Source organism: Coenobita brevimanus, chromosome 110 (assembly GCF_032717465.1).
Source record: "Coenobita brevimanus isolate Jiangsu-jjx chromosome 110, ASM3271746v2, whole genome shotgun sequence".
In the NCBI taxonomy this organism is placed as follows: Eukaryota; Metazoa; Arthropoda; class Malacostraca; order Decapoda; family Coenobitidae; genus Coenobita; species Coenobita brevimanus.
Genome location: NC_137063.1, coordinates 43,877,743 through 43,901,883, shown reverse-complemented (window position 1 = coordinate 43,901,883; position 24,141 = coordinate 43,877,743). Strand labels below are relative to the sequence as shown.

Genomic DNA, 24,141 nt, shown 5'->3' with positions numbered 1-24,141 from the left:
TCCTGTCTTCATATTTTTATGTCCTGTATTCATTTCTTGTTTCCTTATATTCATTCCATGCTCTTTCACTGTATCTTCTCCATTATTGTACTCCTTGTCTTAAGTATCTTCCTGCATCTGTCAATTAAATAATTCTTTCTTCTTTTCCAACCTTTCAACAAATTTTGGGACATGTCTACTGACATCTTTGTATTCTCTCATTAAGATTTCATACTTTTCATGGACTTTTCTGCCATTTCCATTCCATTTCAGTCAGAGTCTCCAAACTAACATTTCAGAGTCAAAATCAGGATCTCCATGATTATATCTATCTTGTTTATGTGATTCTTACCTCACTCCCATACCTCCCAAACACATCTCCAGCTCATTGATCAAGTGGTCAATCTTTCTCATGGGGCACTGGTACTGTACTTTGTACTGCAAATCACAGGAATCGTGGTGTGAATGGTTTTGTGTGTGTGTGTGTGTGTGTGTGTGTGTGTGTGTGTGTTTTGGTAGGGGTATTCTGCAACAGGCATTCCTCCTCAACTGGTTATGGACTAATGTTTATAGTAACTTCCATACATGTAGATTCACGTGCACTGTTCTGATTTAACTCTTTACCACATATACAGCTGATCTGAATTTTCTTATGAGGGTGGAGGTGGTGGACAGCAGGCTGTGTGGAGTTGTTTCAGGCATATTTTTTTTTTTTTTTTTTTTTTTTTTAACAATTAATTAGCTGGTAACCCACAACTGCTGCCATATAATTTCTCATCAAAAATTCTAAATGTTCTTGTTACTAGAGAATCTTTTTATGGCAAATGACTGTCAGAATAAAATGTAACTCCACATATTTTACACTTAGCCTGGTGATCAATGATTCTTTTTTTAACACAGTGAGCGCTCACATAACACAGGAATATTGTACCTGGAAGGTCCTGCTTTATGAGAATTCCACATCATAGGGCCATATGTTCGCATGTTAAAGGGTTTCATGGTACCCAAGCCAGCCTCAGGTTCACGTTTTGGGGCAATTTTCATTTTTTTTTTCTAGGACATTTACCTACCTAATCAAGACTTCATTACATACAAACACTAGAGGGTTCCTCACCTTGAATGGAAGAAGTTGTGGGCTTGGTGGGGGCAGGTGGAGTGGGGCTCCATGGGGGGGGAAAAAAAAAAAAAAAAAAAAAAAGAAAAAAAAAGAGCATGTGTGCAGCCAGAGCGCTGGGAGATGGTAGGCTCAACTGGGGCAGGAATGCTCAGTGGACCGTGACGACACCCCATGCAGACACTCGACAGCCATATATCACAGGATGATGCAACCCGTGCTATGACTATCACTGGTTGCGTTATGTTTGTTCCCACTGCGCTATGACCCTAATTTGTTGCGTTATGACTGTTTGAACCCTAATTCGGGGCCTCTGGTGGCATTATGTCTATCGTCACCACATAGTATGGTTCTCAAAAAAATGGGAAGCTACTTCTGCCCCCTTAATGTCTATAATTTTCACACTGTGACTAAATTTTGGCATCAAAGTTTGCCTTCCGTGTTATGTGAGTTTTGCACTGTAGAACGGTGTGTTATGTGAGCGCTGACTGTACTATTACTCTTCTTTCATTACAACTATGATGACTCAAGAATGATGCTGCTGCCCTCTCCACAAAAGCCACTGTGACTGATTTAACACTGGGGTGATTATTTTGTTTTCAATAGTTTGCCAAAAATGTAAAAAAAACTATGTGACTTCCATAGTAAAAAATGAAATGATGGTTGAGGAAAGCTATGACATGACATACATATCAAGTATTGTTTGTGGTACTGTCAACAATACTTTAATGCTTGTGAATGGTGATATAAGGAATAAGCTTGAGCGTAAAACAATCAAGAAGTGTAAAACTATCTAATAGTATCTGCTGATAATGTCTGCTTGTCACTGCAAAATATACAGATTTTGGATGAAGTTATATAACTTCTAATTTTAATTTAAACTAAGATCAATAATACAATGCTGCTGACTGAGTTTCAAACAGTCAGCTTTGGTTTGCACAACTCTTTTATTTTAAACTGTTAAAAACTCACAGAAAAATAAAAGAAAAAACAATGAAATACTGTACTCATAAATGGATAACAAAAACTTACTGAAATGTCACACTGGTCTACAGAATAAGCAAGTCTACTACACTTACTGAACCAGATGTAACCATGAATCTATGTCATGTCAATCTGCACAATTACTGACTGAAATGTGATGATGGCAAGCAAATTGGAAATGTATTGTAAGGGATGTTGCAATGCTTTGACTACTATATATATAGTGAGCAGCAACTGCTGAAAAAAGTACAAAGCAGTTTCATATGCACGTATATTACCTCACTTTCATTAAAAAAAAAAAAAAAAAAACTGAGCTTCATGAAGGGATTCAATCATGTGAAGAGGAAGAAGAAGAAGAAAAAAAAGCTTAAGAATAAAATACTGATTGACAAAGTCACTGAAAACTAGATTCCGATTCATTGTTTGCTGGTTGTATGAAGTAAAGGATAAAGCAGGTAGTGGTAGTAGCAGGGAGCAGTGTAGGGTGAGAGTGTGTGCGTGTGTGTCAGGGATATTCCTGCACACACTCCATGAGGCAGTGGCAGCACACAATTGAAGCACAACTTGGGTATCACCACAACACAGGTGTTGTAATAACCGATATGTTCAGTCAATCATACATTCTTCCATTACAGCCATTTTTACATACGATGAAGCTGATTATGATGTTACAACCCGTCATATGGATTTTTAAAAAAAAGTTGTCTCATTTCAGTTACAAATTTGCAAAAGAAATATTAAATCTGACTGAACACACGCATCAGAAGTGTCAAATTCACCATATGGCGTACCAGCACATGTGATGGTATAACGGTAGCCTATGCAGTGTACAAATCCAGTGAAAATGCAGCACATGTGGTGTGAAAACTCACCATATGGTGTAGAAACACATGTTCTAACAAATGCAACATACATGTAGAGGCAGATATGAGTTAAGCAGGTGTGTGTGGGTGCATGGTGGGTGACGAGGTGGGTGAGAGGACCTGGAGGGTGGGGGGGCCACAACACCCACCCCAGGACAGTGATTCCCCCAGCATCCATGACAGGGAATATTTTGGGTTTGAAAGAGTGGAAAAACAAAGCAACAGAAACAAATCAATCAGTGTGCAAAAGAGACAAGAATTTATCACACATTTTAAACACTGTATTATAATACTGTGTTCCCAAGTCCCCTTATCAACACTGCCAATTCCAACGGTTAGTAAAAAAAAAAAAAAAAAAAAAAAAAAAAAAAGTCATTGTAGAGTGTCCATTAGTAACTGTTTGTTGTATAGCAATATCAACCACTGATCACATGACGAGAAAAATCGTATTTTAATTTACATGAAATATTTAGTCCTTATTTAAGGCATTTATTTCTTTCCTAAAAAGTATGTACATAACCTGACTGATCATATAACTATACCTGTATATAATATTTTCTTGACATATAAAGAGGGGAGCTGGGGTGTCTGACATTAAAGCTGAAACAAAATGGCAGACTTGAATGAGACATAAGCCTTAAAAGACTACAATAAAACTACAGTTCCACACCTTAACTTCTAAAATATAATAAACTTTTTCTGCATAGCCAAAAACCAACTCTTCTTGTGTTATGAGGTTGCACCAGAGGAAATGCAGCTCAAATTCCATTAACTACCATGCTCAAGACTGGTGGCTGATACAGGACCATCTACAACACAGCCATTTCAATGAGAGACATGGTGCAACTCAAAAGGCTGGAAAGTAAAACTAGAAACAGCCCCTAAAGCCACCCCACCATCCACTATGTGGGGTGGGATGTGAGAAGAACTCTCTGGAGGAAGCACTACACTAACTTTGACCCTAAGCAGACCTCCATAGAGGCATCTATGTACTGTATAGTACCATAGGCACTATATGCGCAGACCTGATAAGTCCATACAGAGGCATCTGTGTAATGTATAATGCTAAGGGCACTATAAAAAATTTAAAATTGTGTGGGGGAAACAGGGGCATCAGGCTATCTGAAGTCAGACACAAGCTTGAATCTAGCAAGCCCCTTATAAATTTTGCTGAACTCCACGGGTACTTTCTCTTATACTTTCAAGGGGAGTGGAGTTTTAGTACCTTTCACCTAAATTCTGGCAATGCTGGAATGGCCTCTCACTACTCACACCAGATGTAGTTAGTGGTAGCTGAGCTGCATTTCTCAAAATGCTGCAACTCACAAGAAGTGAAAAGACCTGAATAATTACAGCTTTAACTAAATCACAAAATAACTTAAGGGTCAGTCACTGAAAGAGTAAGTTTACTGGTTGCTGAAAAAAGAAATCAGAAGAATAACCCACCCCAGCTCCAGAGAATACTGTAATTCTAATCTTCATCCCTGACAATCATATATGTCAGAATTAAGGCTTTCTAATGGGAAAGAAAACTTTACACCTATAAAATCCTATTTTCAGAGTACATTCAAACTTAGAACAACAAGCTGAAATAAATACACAGTGAAGTAATGTCCTAAATCGTGCTATGATCCAAACCACTGGAAAACTGAAGTCTACATCTTCATGTAGTTAAGAATGAGACAGTAGTTATATTTTAAGGCATGACCACAGTTAATAAAAAACTTAGTGCTAATTCTAAATCATCAACTAAATTTAGACCCTGACACCAATATAGCCTAAGAACCTCATCTGATAAAGCAAAAGTTTTATTCTAAATCTAACTTGAACCAAACAAAACCAGCAAGCTACAATCAATTGAAAAGTAATCACTAAGTTAAAACCTGATCCTGACCTAACTAAAGAACAAAACCTAATCAGCTCAGGGCAAATCTACTGCTATTCATCAACTCAATGTGAATACATAATTCAGACAACAAATCTGACTGACTTACCAATCCGACGAGAAGGAAGAAGACAAGAAATGTGCGACCCAAAACTGTGTGGCAGTAGACATCCCCATACCCCACCGTTGACATGGTTACGATGAGGAAGTAAACACATGTCCAGTATGAAAGTGGATGTGCATTCTCAAATTCCATAGGGTCGCCTGAGTTCTCCAGCTGTGGGTATAAGTAATGTAATGAATGAAAATACCAAGGAAACATAAAAATACCAAGAAAGGATCACAAAAATGTGGATGACCAATAAATACTGTACCATAAAGGTAAACTGCTCGGACATTTAAGTCTTGTGATGGATTAATAACACTCAGAAAGCAGAAGATATGGGCAGTTAAGAATACTGTGAGGGCATCTGGATGCTAGCTAAAGAAAATGATAGGAAGATAAATCATGTATCTACAGTGAGAGGCTAAATATAAACATCTTGCTAAGAAGCATTAGAATATATCATAAAGTTTAACAGTAAACATCAGTGACAGACGATGACAACAAAAATCACATAAGAAATATATACAATCCCTCAAAGCACTAGCAAATCACAATCAACTAAGCAATTCATTAACACCAGAAATTTATCATGTACAGGACAGTTACATAAGGTTTATAAGATACACACATACAGTAGTAGTGCTGACCTGGAGAATCAATACAGCTACTTCTTTATATAATCAAAGCAGTATCTACATCACATAATTTCAGCTACTCAGTATTATATGATTATGCTAAAATATATCTTAAAACACTTCTCATAACTGTAAGTTAATACTATGCAAGGAAATGGCTTTAAAGCAACATACTATTGTACATGGTTGTACAATTAATCAAGAAATTTCAATAAAGTAGAAAATAATCAATCTTGTGTCATCTGGGCTACATCAATCATGATTTCTTACTGCATTTTTTTTTTTTTTATGCTCATACATGTTTTCAACCATACAGTACTTTTCAATATAACCTTTATCAAATTATCAATGATGCCTTACATTAAGCCATGTAATATAACAAATTCAGAAAATATGCTATTAGCTATAGTTTCAACCAGACTCCATTGCAGGAATTTTTGCAATATTACTGCACTGCAATTTTTTGCCAGTTCACTTACTCAGTCAATTTACTATCCAGAATTTTGTACGTCAGTACTTATGGTCATTTAAAGAATTAAATTTTGATGTGACTGGCTCATGTTCACTACAATTATGTATGCATGTACGTATGTACTGTATGTATATAAAGAGAGATATAGATAAATTTATAGATAGACAGACAGACGAGATAAACTGACAGTGTGCCTCGGGACTTGATGTTCTGTACTAACTAAAGGGGGCAATTCCTGTGGTCATTCTAAAACATACACCGTACAGCAGGGTGTCCCAACCACACAAGGGTGGGAAAAAAATATCAAGATCCAAACTTGCTTGTGTTTTGCCCTGTTGGTGCTCCCCATCAGAAAACTTCATGCAAAATTTCAGAAAGATTGAAGGACGAGATCCTGGCAATTGAATACTTTATTTCATATCTTCAATGTTAGCCAAATGAAACAACTGATATTAACACTCAAATAACACAATACTTTTTTTATGAGTTCTCCTTTAGCTAAACTTAATGGAACCACTGACACTCTCAAAAACAAGTAAAATAAACAGAAGTCTTCAACATCATCTTAGCATCAATGTAATTTGCATAAACACTTGCTTCATGAGGTTCACCTTCATTCCCTTCCACTTCACAGTCCATCAGTGGAAATGGACAGTCTGTAGGAAGAATTGGAGGCCTTCTTCATCAAGGCACAGAGAATTGCTTGTGAATTTCTCAATGAGGGTGATGCCTATCTCTGCTGCATCATTGACCACCTTCAGTCTTTTGCTTGCTTCTTTGCAAGACGGAAGTTATCATCAGAGTGCCATGATGAAGGTCTCTGGCATGGAACGTAAGCTCAACCTGGAGAGACTGGAACAGTTTGGTGGATCAGCTCGTCACCCATGGACTCAGATGGTCATCCATTTGGAGGCTTTTGCTTGGGATCTGCTTGAGTCCTTTCCCTGGGCACTTCTTCAGGTAAGCAGTCATGACACACTTCTCATCGTTATTAACCCTGTTGTCAAGCAGTGCAAGACGGATCAAGTCTTCTGAGATATACCACTGGTGACGGACATAGCCTGGTTGGTTATGTTACCAATGTCCTTGTCAGGGTACCGGCACAGTAGTTCACAAAGGCTGACGTCATTCTGACGTCATTTTTAGGTGCTCTGATGGCGGATGGAGCCACATGCCAGTGATGCAAGTACACAAGAGTCACAAAGAGGGCCATATGGCACACTCCCTGCTGCTCTTGGTGACTGAGTTTGGAGATATGGGACTGAAGTAGAACCATCTTCACACAATATATAGCTTTTGGCATCCACCTGCCCTGATGATATGTTCCTGGGGCAGATGCTTGTAACGTTCTAAGTCTTCCCTGAGGGCTCGAGGTACAGGAGGCTCAGTTAAGGTAGCTCTTCATAATCCTCTCTAGGATGGTTTCAGGTTCTCAGGACATTACACAGAAAATCCATTACCTTGAATCGCATTTGTGAGAGGCTGGCATCATCATGAACGAAAGATTTAGCGACTAGGTCACTGTCAAACGTATCCCATTGCTAGTGGTTCATTGATGGCCAAATCTTCTAGAATCTACTGAAAAGTGGGATTCCAGGGTCAGGTGGTTTTCCTTGACACACAACAAAGACATCCTTGAGGAGAACTTCATGAACGTGACAATGGCAAGCTAGCCACAGAGGAGATCACCTCAACTCCTCCAAACGCACACACATACCCTGAACTAGCTATATATTTAATGTTGTTGTGTCAAACACCAGGCCTATTATCTTACCCTCAATCCTTGCAGAGGTAAAAGCTTGATGGACTGCATTTGCAACTTGCTGTTTTTTATTTCTGGTATTCTCAAAAACTCTTCCATGCCATCCCCAATCTCTAAAATAACAATCCAGCAGACAACATAACAATTACATGTACACACCAAAACGCAAACACAGTCGCAGACATCCTCCAACCTTACCTCAATATACTGCATGAATGGTTCACCACAAACAGACTCACAATAGCCCCAGTCAAATCTACAGTGACCCTTCTCACAAACTGGACAGCAGAATATAGTCACATTCCACACCTCACCATAAACAACACTCTCCTACCACACACACACACACACACACACACACACACACACACTAATGTGGAAACTAGAATATATAGGAGGACTAAAGGGGAAACTTCGGAATGGATGAGAGACTTTTTGAGAGACAGACAAATGAGGACAGTAATAAAGGAAAAGATGTCTGGATGGAGGGAAGTAACAAGTGGAGTCCCTCAAGGCTCAGTGTTGGCGCCAGTAATGTTCCTGATTTACGTAAATGATATGGTAGATGGAGTGAACAGTTATGCGAGTCTGTTTGCTGATGATGTAAAGATCTTGAGGAAGATAGAGGTTGAGGAGGATTGTAAAATACTGCAGGAGGATTTGGATAGGATACACAATTGGAGCCGGACGTGGGAAATGAAATTTAATGTAAAGAAATGTAAAATATTGGAAATGGGTAAAAGTACCAGGAGACCATCACTGAATTATTTTTTGGGTAATGAATTAATCACAAAAAGGAGAGAAGAGAAAGATTTGGGAGTGCTGGTCCAAGATAGTTTGTCACCAGAAAAGCACATTAACAAGATAGCTGGAGAGACTTATAAGCTCTTGACTAACATAAGAGTAGCATTTCATTATATGGATGAGGAAATGATGAAAAAATTGATAGTGGCCATGATCCGCCCCAGGTTAGAATATGCAGCGGTAGTGTGGTCCCCACACAAAAAGAAAGATATAAACAAGATTGAGAGAATACAAAGAACAGCAACCAAGATGGTCCCCAGTCTGACAGACCTGTCATACAGAGAGAGGCTGGAAAAACTGGATTTGCCTTCGTTAGAGGAAAGGAGAAAGAGGGGAGACATGATTGCGGTGTTCAGGACCATGGTGGGAGTAGATAAAATTGACAAAGAAGATCTGTTTGTTTGGGATAAGAGAGCAACAAGAGGACATGGAATGAAATTGAAAAAGTCAAGCTGCTTGAAGGATATCAAGAAATATAGCTTTCCTTACAGAAGTATAGACTTATGGAATAGCCTGGACAAAGAGATCGTCCAGTCTAAAAACTTAAACGAGTTTAAAGTTAAATTCGACTTATTGAGAAACAGCGACGGAAACCCACGAGCATAGTACATTCCGTGTATATCACAATTAGGTATATTCTTAAATATTTGGAATGACTTAGACAAAGAGGTGGTGCATGAGAAAAACATTCATGTGTGTAAAGGTAGACTTGATAAATGTGGATATGGAGACAGGACAACACGAGCATTGCTCAATTCCTGTATACTACAAATAGGTAAATACAAATAGCTAAATACACACACACACACACACACACACACACACACACACACACACACACACACACACAATAAATCAATGTCATTTAAACAACACATGACAAACATTAAAAATAAATTAACACTATGACTCAATGGCCAAGAGTCACTTGCCCATACAACATTTGGACACAACAAAGAAACCACCACCACAGTATATAAACAATATATTCATTGAGTGATGAATTATGCAAGCCCTACTTGGGCTCCTAACCTCACTAAGATACAACACTCTACAGGCCATATGGAACAAGGCTCTAAAAATAATCACAGGCTGCACACCTACAGACCATCTACACCAAGAAACGGAGGTCCTCAAAATCAAGGATCATCTAAACATGAGAGGCACACAAATTCTTCCCGCAGCCTCCAGAAACCCACACCATTCACTACACTACATGACAGCACATCCACGAACACCAAGGGACATCAAAACAACACCCAGCAAACGATATCATATACAAATACTGTCATCTCTCCCCCCTCACCTGCCTCAAACCAGCTTCCAGAAGCATATTCATGCTCAAATCATCCACTGCTTCATTCAGTCACTCAAAGACAACACACAGCTGCATGCTTGGCCTCCTGATATCCACCCTTCTGAATCCTACCTCCCTCATGAGAACAGGGTCCACCTCACCAGGCTGAGATGTGGGCATTATCCAGCCCTCCTGAGTTATCAGAAGAGGCTGGATGGCTCTGTCACTGATGCCTGTCCAGGATGCAACACAGCACACCATACTATTAAGCACATTATGGAAGACTGCACTGCACACAATCACCTGCACCACCAACACAACATACACTTCTTGAGAGCTCTGTGGGAAAGCCTGGTCTCAGCTGTGGCCTTCCTTAAGTACTCAGGGCTGTTCGGTCAGACTGCCTAGGGAACAACCACTACCACTACTACTACTGGACTGCGGTCGCATCTGACATCAGGAAGTAGTTTTGAGTCCCAGTGGAGCTGAAGTCGAGGCTGGAGTTGATCGAGATGGCCAATAATATAATCAGGGTTCCTGCCACTGACCGAGCATTTTGGCGGACGTAGTTGACCATGCTCTGTGATGGAACCTTGTCAAGACCAAGACCAATGGTTTTTGCAGTCACAGCATAGGCTGCTGTTGCCTTCCGAACAGAAAGGCACTCATAATTTTAAATTGCTACCAGGTGTAGGTTACTAATTTTCTCTTTCAGGCGATCATTTCGTGCAGCTTTTGGGAGATTTGGTCCCCAAGTAACAGTTTCATTGTCATCAGCCAACGATGTGCTACTGCTGTCACAGAATACCTCCCCTGTGATTCCGCTGCTTGTTGCCGGTGAGTTTGCTTTAGGGAAATTTTCTTATCATGCCCCCTTTGCACAGCTAAATTGAATTTGCGTTCTTCAGCGCCCCTATAACTCCCTTGTGGATCAGCCCCTTTGAGAAATGAGAAATTTCTTGTCTTCAAGAGAGATATCCCACTGATTCAGAGCATCTGAGTGGGCAATATAAAAATTATCCTCCATTTCAGCCAAGAATAACTCCCACTGCATGTTGTAAGTCATTCCAATCTTGCTCTTGTTTCCTGTAAGTTTTGATACCTCTTAATCAAAGACCTCAGTTCAGCTGAAGTGTAAAAGAAGGTAGTTGCCATTTTCGGGCTGGCTCTAGACCACACTTCAAACGCAACCGTTATTACAGCCTCTAAGCTTTGTGAATCTGTCTTCGTTTGGATGTGGTGATGATAAAAGAAGAGGAGTAACACATCCAAGATTACTTGGTAAATGAGATTTACCCAGCTCAGATATTTTCCAGAAGCCACACCTGGTATCTGACCTTGTCATCGTCATTATCTGTGAATTAAAGAATGACCTTGTCGTCGCAATTATTTGTGAATTAGAGAAAAAAGTGGCTAAACGTTGGAACCTCTAAATATCATCAGATCACAAATGAAACCATACAGTAAATATGTTATCTATAACCCCCTCTGGGTAATACACAAGCTGCCAGATCCTATCAACATCACAAACTTGGAACACTCTCCCAGAAAGTATGTTCCATGAACTTACATGGGATTTACAACAGTTGTGGCATAAATGACATTTATAACTGAATGATGGTAATGAGACAGATTATTAATTTCCACCCTCTGTTGCCAACCTCTGTACAATTCATTGCTTTATTTTTACTGAGAATTTCCTACACAATAGCCAACAAATATATTCTGAACTGTCAAAAAAAAAAAAAAAAAGTATAAAGGTTGTCAAGAGGGTGGAACTGAATAATTTCTCTATCACCACTATTTCTTTTCTTTTTTCTTTTTTAATGCAAGTTAGAAGGAACCTATGGCCAAAGCTTGCAAAACTGTTCCCTCCAAGAAAAAACAAAAACAAGATAACAGTGAGCCAAATTCAAGATCTGTTCATGTCAAGATGCCTCAACACATTGCGTTTGAAAGACTGGAGATCACAGGAAGCAATAAATACAGACAGTGGAAGACAGTTCCACAGTTGACCTGTTGAATACATCAAGGACTGGGAGTAACAATTAGCTCTTGTATTAGAAAGCTGGACAAAAAATGGATGGGCGTTTGTTGCTAGACAGATGCTATGCTCCTGCCATAGTGGTGGAGGGATGCAAGCATACAGTTCAGAGGAGCAGTGACCACTGAAACAGCGAATGAAAATAAGATAAAAAAGCATCAGTGCGCCAACAAGACAGAGGGTGAAGGAAGCCAGTAAGAGGAGAAGAGTTAATGAGATGAAAAGTCCTTGACTCCACCATGGTGACAAGAGCTGTATGTGGGGAGCCATCCCACACATGAGCACTGTACTCTACACAGGGGCGAATAAAAACTATGTATAAAGTCAAAAACTGTACAAGGATAAAGAAGGCACATGGTTGGCTTAGAACACCTAATCTCTTGGGAGCAGATTTTACAAGAGAGATGATATGATCTTTCCAAGATAAATCCCGACAGAATGAAACCCCAGGTATGTTTAAGGATGATGCAGGATTGGGTCTGCTATTGTAAAAAATTAGAGGATATTCCTGTGGAAGATTTTAATGGGTTAAAAGATGTTAGAACTGAGTGTCTGAACTTGAAAGCCTTTGAGATGTCAAGTGCAATGACAAAGCTTTTGTCAAAGTCCTGAAAAGAAGATGACCTGGAGTCTGAAAAGTCTCATCTCATCAGTGGAGCATCCCTTACAGAACCTATACAAAGGGTTGGAAAGAAGGTTGTGATAGGAGAGGTGCTTTAATTTTTTGTTTGTTAAGAATTGATTTTAAAATTTTTGAAATACAGAATGTTAAAGTAATGGGGTGATAGTTAGAAGGCTGGGAGTGGTCACCCTTTTTTGAGAAAGAGTGAATGAGAGCAAACTTCTAGCACGAAGGAAAGGTAAAAGTTGACAAAGGCAAAAGAGTTTGCTTAGGTAGGGTGTAAGCACAGATGCACACTTCTTGAGGACAACAGGAAGGACCCCATTATGCCCACATGTTTGTTAGTACTGTATGCCAGTGATGGCAGAAAATACATCAACTTAAGAAATTTTAATGTCAGCCACGAGGAAGTCAGAGGGTTGGCTCCAACACCTGTGTTCCTAAAACACTGAAAAAGTTCTGCAAAATGGGGATGGTCAGAAGCCAGTCCCAAGGGCTTGTGAAATGGGAGCTCCTTCATAAGCTTTCTATCTGCCTTAGGAGTACTGCCCTATTCAACCGATACTACAGTCTACTCCCTGAAATGCCCTGCATTTCACAACCAGTGTAAATGCAACATATGTTCACAGACGATTTCTCTTTGGATGAGCTCAGGAATCACCTCCCAATGTTACCATGTCAAGTTCTGGAACACTATACAGTATACTGTGTGTGTGTGTGTGTGTGTGTGTGTGTGTGTGTGTGTGTGTGTGTGTGTGTGTGTGTGTGTGTGTGTGTGTATTTACCTAGTTGTGGTATACAAGAAATGAGCTACGCTCGTGGGGTCCCGTCTCAGTGTCACAACCGGTCAAACTTAGCTTTAAACTCATTTTAGTAGTACCAGTAGTAGTAGCGGTTGTTCCCCTAGGCAGTCTGGGTAAACAGTCCCAAGTCCCTAAGGAAGGTCATGGCTGAGACCAGGCTTTCCCACACAGCTCTCAAGAAGTGCATGTTGTGTTGTTGGCGCAGATGATTGTGTGCAATGCAGTCTTCCAGGATGTGCTTTAATAGTATGGGGTGCTGTGTTGCATCCTGGACAGGCGTCAGCGATGGAGTCATCCAGCCTCTTCTGATAACTCAAGAGGGTTGGATGATGCCCACATCTCATTTTAGTTTTTGGACTGGATGACCTCTTTGTCCAGGTGGTTCCACAGGTCAATGCATTGATCTGGAAAACTGTATTTCTTGATATCTTTCAAGAAACTTGTCGTTTTTAATTTCTTTCCATGTCCTCTTGTTGCTCCCTCATCCCATACAAGCAGATCTCTGTCAGTTTTATCTATACCCATCAAGGCCCTGGACATTGCAATCATAGCGCCCCTCTCTCTTCTTTCTTCTAAGGAAGGCAGACCCAGCTTTTTTAGTCTTTCCTTTCCTGTACGATAGATCTGCTAGGCTAGGGACCATCTTGGCTGCTGTTCTTTGTATTCTCTCGATCTTGTTTAAATCGTTTTCCTTGGGGGGGGGGGGACCAAACCACTGCCACATATTCCAACCTGGGGCGGATCAAAGACTATCAATTATTTCACCATCTCCTCATCCATGTAATGAAATGGCAACCCTTCTGTTTGTTAAGAGCTTATATGTCTCTCTGACAATCTTGTTAATGTGTTTTTCGGGTAACAAATCATCCTGGACCGACACTCTCAGGTCCTTCTCATCTCTCGTTTTTTATTATCGGTTCCTTTACCATCGAGTAATTCAGAGATGACCTCTTGGTACTTTTACACATTTCCAATATACTGCATTTTTATGCATAGAAATTCATTTCCAATACTCGGATCCAATCATAAATCCTGTCCAGGTCTTTCTGCAGAATTTTACAATCTTCTTCAACTTCTACTTTCCTCGTGATCTTTGCATTGTCATCAAAGAGACTTGCGTAACTGTTCATTCCATCCACCATATCGTTTACGTAAATCAGGAACATTACAGATGCCAGCACCGAACCCTGAGGAACTCCACTTGTTACTTCCCTCCACCCTGACATCTATTCTCTCTATCTATTGCCAGACGCCTCAATCCCGTTGGGGTGGCCACAAACAAATCGCCTCCAAGTCGCCCTGTCCCCCGCCATTTCACTGCCCTGCTCCCAACTCACACCCCCCTCTCTCATATACCTCTCCACCCCATCCCTCCATCTCATCCTCGGCCTCCCCCACCCTCTTCCCCCCTCCACCTCACTCACATACACTCTCTTCGTCAGTCTTTCACCCTCCATCCTCTCCACATGGCCAAACCACCTCAGTGTGTTCCTCATAACGCTTCCTATCACATCCACATCAACACCAAAACGCTCCTTTATATCCTCACTCGTCAGCCTGTCTCTCCACGTGACTCCACAGGCTCCTCTTAAATAACTCATTTCCACTGCTCTCACTCTTGACTTGTGTCCCTCCAACAATGTCCAAGCTTCACTTCCGTACATTAGAGTTGGTATCACAATACTGTCATGTAGTAACTTTTTCACTTCCATGCTCACTTCCCTGTTTCTTATCACTGCTTTCAAGGAACCAGCAACCTTTCTTCCCTGCTGTACCCTTTCAAGCACTTCACCCTCCAAACGTCCATCCTTACTCATCACACTACCCAAATACTTAAACGTACTCACATTTTCCAATTCCTCACCATCTAACCTCGCTGTACATTCACTAACTTCACCTCTCTCAAAGACCATCACTTTACTCTTCCCTACATTCACCTTTAGGTTCCGTTTCTTACACACTCTCTCAAACTCATCCACCAAGCCTTGCAGCTCCCCTTCGTCTTCACTCAACAACACAGTATCATCTGCAAACAACAGTATTGTCTTTTATTACTGTCCTCATCTGCCTGTCTATCACGAGGTCTCTCATCCACTCCAAGAGGTTTCCCTTTAGTCCTCCTATGTGCTCCAACTTCCATATAAGTTACTTATGGGGTACCTTGTTAAAGACTTTCTCCAGATCTAAGTACACACAATCCACCCATATATGTCTCTCCTGTAGGGCACCAATTGCCCTGGAGTAGAAGCTCAACAAATCTGAGACACATGACCTTCCATTTCTGAATCCAAACTGACTTTCTGCCAAAATGTCCATCTCCTCCAGGTTTTTTATCCACCTACCTTTCAGGATTCTCTTGCACAATTTTGTGACCAAGCTGGTAAGGGACAGTGGTTCTTGCTTATTCCCTCCTTTGTAAACTGGTACCACATTGGCCCTCTTCCATTCCCGAGGCACTTTTCCTCTTCCACAGAACACACAATTAAACCGTGAATCTTGTCCGCCAGTTGTTCTTTGCATATGCCACTTTCAATCTTTTTACATTATTTTTCATTCTGTCCTGCCTTCCTTTCTCTGTTGATACCACTTCCTAAATTTCTGATCCATTACACTCCAACAGAACTCTGTCTTCTCTTACTCCATGCTCTGGTCGTTTTTTTTCCTTAACTTCCTTTTCTGGCTCCTTTATTTTAGCTCTCTTCCTCATTTGCACCTCTCCTTATCTAAACATTCTTGAACCCCTCCTTGACTGCTAGTTTCCAGGTCTTGTTAATAATCTCATTTGCTGTAACCTGAGACTGAAACTTAACTTCTAGTGGCCACGCCTCTCCCTCCCCCTATCTTCCCAGCCTAATCACTTCTTCAGTCTCTTTTTGAGCTTCAAGGTCTCCCTCCATAACTAAAGTGATGACATTTGCTCTTTGGCCCTTCTCAGTTCTTCTCTTTCCCTTCCTGATCTTACTGACAAGTTTTTCTTTTAATCCTGAAATTATTACACTTTTTTTTTTTATCTGCTATACCTCAAACCAAAGGTTCTCTTTTTTTTTAGTACTTTCACCACTTCCTTCTTCACCCTTTGCTGGTTTTCCTTTCTCTGTTGATCTAAAATCTCCTTAAGACTTATTTTATCATCCTGCTGAGTTGTCTTCCACCCCTTGTGTGCTTGGATTTCCTTGATATGTTCCTTGTGCCTATTAGTTTTAGATTCATGCTCATCAAGTTTACAATTCATCTTGTCCCTTTCCTCCTCCAACCTCTTCTTTTCCCGTTTCAGCTGTTTTATTTCACTTGTGGCTGATTCATTACTCGAATTTAATTCAGACATCTTTCTCTCCTGGTCAACACTGCACAAGTGGGCATACTCTAACTTAATTTTCAACTTGTTTATCTCACTCCCCTTTTCCAACATCCATTCTTGTAATTCACTCATTCTTGCCCATATCTGTTATAGCTCCTGGGCATACTTCTCAGCCATTTTCTCCACATTTGCTACTCTTGTTTGGTTCAGGTTGTTACTTCCATTGTTTTGGTCTTCATTGCAGAACCCTGCAAACTCACAATCACTGGATGTAAACGATGGACTACTACACTCCACCATAGCACAACTGTACAAAATTTGAAACCGTTATTGTGTTTTATTCTTATCTGACTGACTCCTTCAGCTTATTTTCACTCAAATGAGATGGGACTACCACTCATGCATTCAATTTGCATATTCACAATACGCATGCTTCCTTTTCACTGCTGATTTAGCATTATTTTCCCACGATCTACATGGAGATCCGCCGCTGTGTGTGCGAGAGAGAGAGAGAGAGAGAGAGAGAGAAGGGCGGGGTGACACTGCACTGTTTAGGTATGGTATAGGTGAGTCCTATCAGTGCAGTATCCGAAGTCCATGTTTACTAATAACTCACGGTAGCATTTAGGTATGGCTGATTTCTTGCAGTGCAGTATCCTTAATTGTCATTTACTAATAACTCTGCCAATGACTGAATTCAGTTTGCTGGAACAGGAACATTTCACTATATACCATCACACATTACACATTACCAGATTTTGCATACACCTCCATTTCTTACTTAATAATTTCTTGCCTAGTTCTCAGTGGAACATAAGCCAACACTCTTCCAAACTATGTAGTTCTGCAGGTACGAAATTATTAGGAACACCTAAATTTTTTAATTATCATTTACCCCATCTTCATATACAAACCTCTTTAGGCAATATTACATAATGCAAGACTCTTACATGTCCACCGTAAAGTTTTATGATCTAAGAAACATGGAACAATACACAAATTCTTACCTCAAAATCTTTTAAAATGATTAAATATGATTCAGTCTGCAACTGTAAATATCTGAGCGAACACCTGAACAGGAGATATCACCTATACTTCTTGTAACCAGAGATCTCCAACATAAAGTTTTGTTTCCCTTATACATTCGTGACTTTACAAGGAAAACTTTTAAAAATTTTCAAGCAAATGCATATTAGCACAATACGAATTCTTCCCTTAGCCCTCTCCCATGACTTCACAAGCTAGGTAACATTCAAAGTTAAGCTCTTTGATGCAGAAAACAAGATATCTGAAATTTAAGAAACATTCCGACAAACCCAGTATATTCTTGTTGTCAGTTTGCTCTTATCTCCTGCAACAAATTTACTGGTACTTCCTTTTTCAGTACGACAGCTTTAGCTGGGGAACAAAACTTCTTAAATCACCTGCAGTTAGTCAGTAGCACTGTATCTACCAGTCAACTTTGCACCCAATGCTTATAAAGTACAGTTTTTGCAGCATGTCTACTAGCATCAGTTTCATTATGCAAATGTCCAGAGTTTAACAGCAAGACAATTAAGCTCTACAGTACTGGCACACCAGATTTCATGTTATTTAACCCTTTCACACGTAGCCATTAAAATGGGAGTAGCACCGAGTAGTTATGTACTATCATATGAATGAAGGGAGGTGCATTTTATGTCCCTCTGTCAAGCTGGGGCTGAGGTTACAGATAACTTAAACTTCCTAAGTTTCTGCTTTCTCAATCTGACTATAAAAAAAAAAAAAAAAAAAAAAAAAAAAAAAAAAAAAAACGTCATTTCCAACATTACTACTTTATACTCTTTTCTATAACTATACAGGACTACAGTGCTGGCATATCCAGCACTTGTTATTTAAAACAATCTATATTCTGAAGCATGGCACAGTTATAATGTACTAGTATGCTTGCACTAACAGTATAACTATATAAGCACTGTAGTTACTCCTAGCGATCACTTAGGAGCTGAACTCAACATGATGCTTATAGTTATGTAGACCAGATAACTGTACAAAACAGAGCTATAAATTCAGGTAGTGTGCAGTGCTTTATATTTACCAGGATAAGATGGACATTTATTCTAAACTGCAAGAAGCTACTAAGCTTTACTGGCTATTACATATTGATTACTTTCTGGTATGTTCTCCAACCCAAAGTAAAGACCTCAATTTTACACAGATTCAGAGGAAACTTAATTACCTTTAGCATCTGAGTAAACCTAACCATCTTTTGTATATGCCACAGAAGAGGCCACAATGCATTCTACCAAGTGTGTAACTAGAAGCCTTAAGATGAGGCTATTGTTGTTGTTGCTTGACTCCTATCTATATGGCCAAGCAGACCTATCACCCACAGGCAAGAAACTGCTTCTAAGGAACTGTCCTATGGGTAGAGTACAATCGATACACTGTGTAGGGATCCAGCGCTCCCCTATGGTAGACAGCATCTCACCAGGGTCGGATCAGGGTACAGTACTTCTCCATGGCAAGGTGCAGGGAAATATGAGGAAGTTTGGCTCCTGGGTGGACTCCACAGCTGTTCCACCCAAAGTGCACAGTGCCACCAAGTAAAGGCTTCTGTCAGTGCATGTAATACGAGGTACGTGATTAAATTACACCTTGCATCATTATTATTATTTTGCAATATCCTTCTTCTTAACTGTTGTTAAAATTTGAGATGCAACTGGATGAAATATTTCCTAAAGTATTAAAATACTGTTCTCCCCATAAATGCTGAAAATCAGGTCATACTATGTCAACCTGTGATGTATTCAAACTCAAAAAATCAGCAGCAATGATGAATTAAATATTTATGGAATCTGATTAGTAATGCACGAGCCCCTCAACGCTGTACCAATGTAATCATGATAAGTTCTGGATACTGTTTATTGCATTATTATATATTAACTGTGCATGTCATTACCTCAACTGCACCTCTTTCTAACATTTTTCTTTCTGCTAACCATTAAAGAATCCCATCTATTATGCGTATGTCTAAAAACCTTATCAAGACCTTTTCTCTTAGCATAATTATAGGAGAAAGGTGAGAATGGTAAAAAAACTTCATATATGAGGGGAATTTAAAAATTTTTTGCTACTGCCACAAGAAACTGGACATCTCTACTATTTTATCTTGCATAATAAAAAATTTGAAACAAGAAACTCGCATGTGAAAGGGTTAAACGGCCAACATAACATCCCCTGGGTTAGTCTACGAGCGAGTGACCACCATTTTACCAAACGTGTTGGATTTCCTCCGCCTGGCAGCCACCATGGGTCACCCGTGTTCTCCAGCTGCAGGTGTAAACAAATCAACCCATGGTCAAAAAAAGTTTATACTATACTCCTTTCACTATAACTTGGAAAAAAAAAAAATGCCATTTCTCCATCTTGACTTGTGAATGTAATAGCAGATTAACACGAGAATACAATGCTAGTCAGGAAAAGGTGCTATGGAAAGTATGTAGAACCACAACATTGTCTTTTCTGCCACTGAGGCATGTAAAATATAATGCAAAAGGACAAAAATCTGAACCAAGTTAAGGTAAAAGAACTATATAAAAATATAAATAATTTCTTGAGGAAAGAGAAAGAAAATTGCCTATATATTCCACGTGTCCTGTAAAAGGCAACTAGGCTCTGTATTCTTGCCACTGTAAGGGGGCTTCCTAGCACCTTTCACAGGTATATTCTGCACACATCATGCTGATGGTCTCATCTTTGATATTTACAAAGATTATGCTGGTATTAAAAGGATATCTTCGGCATTAAGAGGCTGTCTTATCTTTTTTGAAAAAACAGGAGTATAAAGGTATATTATCCAGGATAAATTGCTAAGGGACAGGTGCTAGAAAACATCCTCAAGCTCACAAAAATTAAAGCCTAAATATTATATGTATGGGCTCTCTCCCAGTTTTGGAGTACAAATGTGGCAGCCTCACAGTCCACAACTTGTTTTGCCAACACCCTTTTACTTCCAACAGTACAAAAGTGAAAGAAACCGCACCTGGGGCTTCCTCCCCCTTCTGAAAATGATGCCCCAGTAGAGATCATGAAGCCTTCTTCCTTATTTCATGTGAACATGAGAAATAGGGGAAGGATAATGCAAAGAAAAACTATGCATCATCATCATTATTTATCTATCTATCTCTTCTTATAACCAGAAACCATAATCCAAAAAGTGTGGCCATTTGTCTTTAAGCAAGTTGTTTTACAGGGAGGGGCGCTAACCCTCTGCTAACCCACTTGTTGACATGTAGGGAACACATACAGCTTGGTTACAGTATGTAACCTGCATTGTACAGTACCCTCGCGTCCAAGACGGTAACATTGTTGCCTGAGGGTCCTGTCTTGGATAAGAAATGTCTTGGACCAACATGAGACCTTATGGAAAAAATTAATATTGTCAAAAAATCTTCAAAAAGTGCCCCGAAAAACATCAACCAAGGCCTATTTTGGCACCAAAACAAATTTCCTCACCTTGAAAGTGTGTGTTTCTGAGCTTATCTCCAGCTTAGCAGCCTGAGGTAGATGGCGGTGCTTCAAGGGGTTAGGAGACGGTTTCCTAGGCATGGTTACATAAGGAGAGGCAATAACCTAGGAGAACGCTGAGTGCAACATGTGGTAACTGCATCCACGATGCTCTGGTGAGGGAGACAAAAGTAAGCCCCGCCTGCTCATCATGTGATTAGATGCCAATATTTTATTGGACAACATTGTAACCACATCACTCTTCCAGGCAAGGGAACTGTGTTGGACCAGGTGAGATCATCATAGCTTTATTCTCCTCGGATTTGAGCCTTTACGAACCGTTGGTTCCATATTGGACGTATGCAACCGTATTACAACAATAAATTGGATTATTATTTATGATCTCAGTCTTGGATGCGAAACGTCTTGGACAAACCCGTCTTGGATGCAAGGGTACTGTAAATGGTTTCCTGGCCTACAGGAAACCATTGACTTGTCACTCATGCAAAGCCAACTAAAAAGGAAAGAAGAGTTAATAGAAAGTGACAGGAAAGATAGGAGAAACTGAAAGAGAGCAGGACAGACACAGAAAAAGAATGGTAATGGTGAAGGAAGAAGTGGGCAGCATTATATCAAGTGGGTGGCTGATGGTCACCACCACCTACCACCATCATCATAATCTGTTCCACATATTTAAAAGGGTTGGGAGAGCTGGAAAAAGGCTGCTAAATCTCTTGGACAATGAAACATGTGAGAAATGAAGTCCAAGGTACAATCTCCAGCACTCACATGCCACTGGAGGCATGAGGCTGCTTGCAGTACACTGCAGGATGATAAGCCCACCATATTCCAACAAAATTACAGAGAATGGGGTTTCCAACTCATAATAGTTGCATTTTATGTCATGCAGAGATTTATGGGTAGTACCACGTTGAGTACACCGCTTCCCGTCCGATCAGCGAAGTTAAGCAACGTTGGGTCTGGTTAGTACTTGGATGGGTGACCGCCTGGGAACACCAGATGCTGTTGGCATCCCTACGTGTCAAGTGGGGTTGGTGGAGGATTAGTGCCCCTCCCTGTAAAACAATTAACTCTAAGCCCTTGGCCACCCCGTTTGGGATACATGGCGTCTGGCAATGAATGAAAAAAAAAATGAAATTTCCTCTTTTCTATCTGCTGGGCTTGGTTAAAATTCAAAATTTAAAGTAAAAATCTAAGTAAAAATTGAGGGCCTTTTTAAAATATTCTAATACCATACCACGAAATACATGGGTATTTCAAAGAATATACCTGTACAAGAAAATGCCATCAAAACAGCATCAGTGACATGAAACTTGTGCAAGAATCATCTTGTTATCCAGTTAACAGGTGAAAAAAAAAAAAAAAAAAGGAGGGGGGGGAGGGGGGGCTGCACAGCAAATTTTAAAACAAGACTGCTTAATCTTAAAACAGTAGATGAGACACCACCACATGCTATGATGCTTCCTTTCGGATTTGCACATTCCAACGTACTGCAATGGGTGCGGCACTAAGTTCAAATCAACACAGCCACACTGGTTGAAAAATATATGCCAAATAACAAACTGCAGTGCGCCAATGTGGTGGCTAAACACGTCTACAGAAATGGCCTTCAAATCATCTCGCTAAACAGTATACTGTATATATATATATATATATATATATATATATATATATATATATACAGTATATACTGTATTATACTATTTGCTTAATGATGTGAAGTTATAACACAGTACAGTACTGCAGTAATAGTCAAAACAGTTTAAAAACCATTCATGCTATCCGAACTAATGTCTGTTTTATCAAAAAAATTCCGAGTCAACAGGGGGATGTCCAGATGTCGCTTTTATCAGAATTTCGAATTTTTTGGAGTGGCTTGGGCCCCAATTAGTTCGTTATAGTAAGGTCTTACTGTGTATATATATATATATATATGTATATAGTGTATATAGTATATACAGTAGAGTAATCCCTCTACTCTACTTTCCGGACGCCCACTTTCCGGACATTGTGGGCCTGAACTATCGGAACCGAAAAATGGCCAAAAAAGAAAAAAATCCCCTCAAAATCAGAATTTTTTCCCACCCATAATTTGAAATTGCCTCGCAGTGCCAAACAGCTGCTTACACCATGGCCCCTTCACCCATTCCTTCCTCCCCCCTCCCCCCTTCCCTGTCAGGGTTGCCATTTGTTATTTTTCATTACCAAATGTGGGCCAATTTGATAATGAAAAATTCATTTGGTAATGAATCAGAATAATGCATTACCAAACGGATTTTCCACATGTATAAGGATACACAGGATGGAGATGGTGGATTGTTTGCTCTCTCTGATTAATCTGCTACCCTACATAGCGTGAAAATAACTAACATGTTGTTAATTATAAGAAGAATGATTACATGTATTTCCACTTGTATATATAATTAGTGAAGAATAAATGCTAGCTTTACGAATTTGGTAATGAAAAGTTAAATTTGGTAATGAAAGTTGAGGAGATTGGTAATGTGGCCGTTCCGATCTGGCAACTCTGTTTCTCCGACATCAACAGTTACTCCCAAACTTCGATCGTGAATAGATTCTTATAGCACTGGAAGCCACACTTGCTCGTTTTTTGTAAATAAACAGTGAATATACTGCAATACCTTGCCTCTAGACCACATGGGAATTTAGTGTTGTGCAGTGTTAAGAAATTTGAACTTAGAGTGCAAAGGATCAACTGTGGAGTGCAAATTGGCAGTTTATCTGGTGGTTAGAACTGCAGTGGCGCAGTTAAGAACACTGTGCAGTGTTAAACAATTATAACTCACAGTGCAAAGAATTAAGTGCAGCACAACACTGGATTACTGTACATGCTTCAAGAGCATTTTCACCACTGCCAAAACCTTAGAAAGGCAGCCACAAACGTGATGTAAGTACCCTGGCTGAGGTACAGTCACTTCTAATTCCTCAGTCTTTGGTTCCTTT

General features: G+C 39.9%; 1 protein-coding gene and 1 pseudogene across 11 annotated transcripts in view; one reads left to right on the top strand and one right to left on the bottom strand.

The window, feature by feature from the left end:
* Nucleotides 1–24,141, bottom strand: part of slo (calcium-activated potassium channel slo) — a 743,408-nt gene that overhangs the window by 382,937 nt on the left and 336,330 nt on the right. For all 11 annotated transcript variants that reach the window (XM_080286162.1, XM_080286163.1, XM_080286164.1 and 8 more), the window contains exon 6: nt 4,935–5,102. In XM_080286162.1, the coding sequence (XP_080142288.1) occupies nt 4,935–5,102 (168 nt within the window). The remainder of the gene's footprint in view (nt 1–4,934; nt 5,103–24,141) is intronic.
* On the top strand, nt 22,070–22,188 carry LOC145417616 (5S ribosomal RNA; annotated as a pseudogene).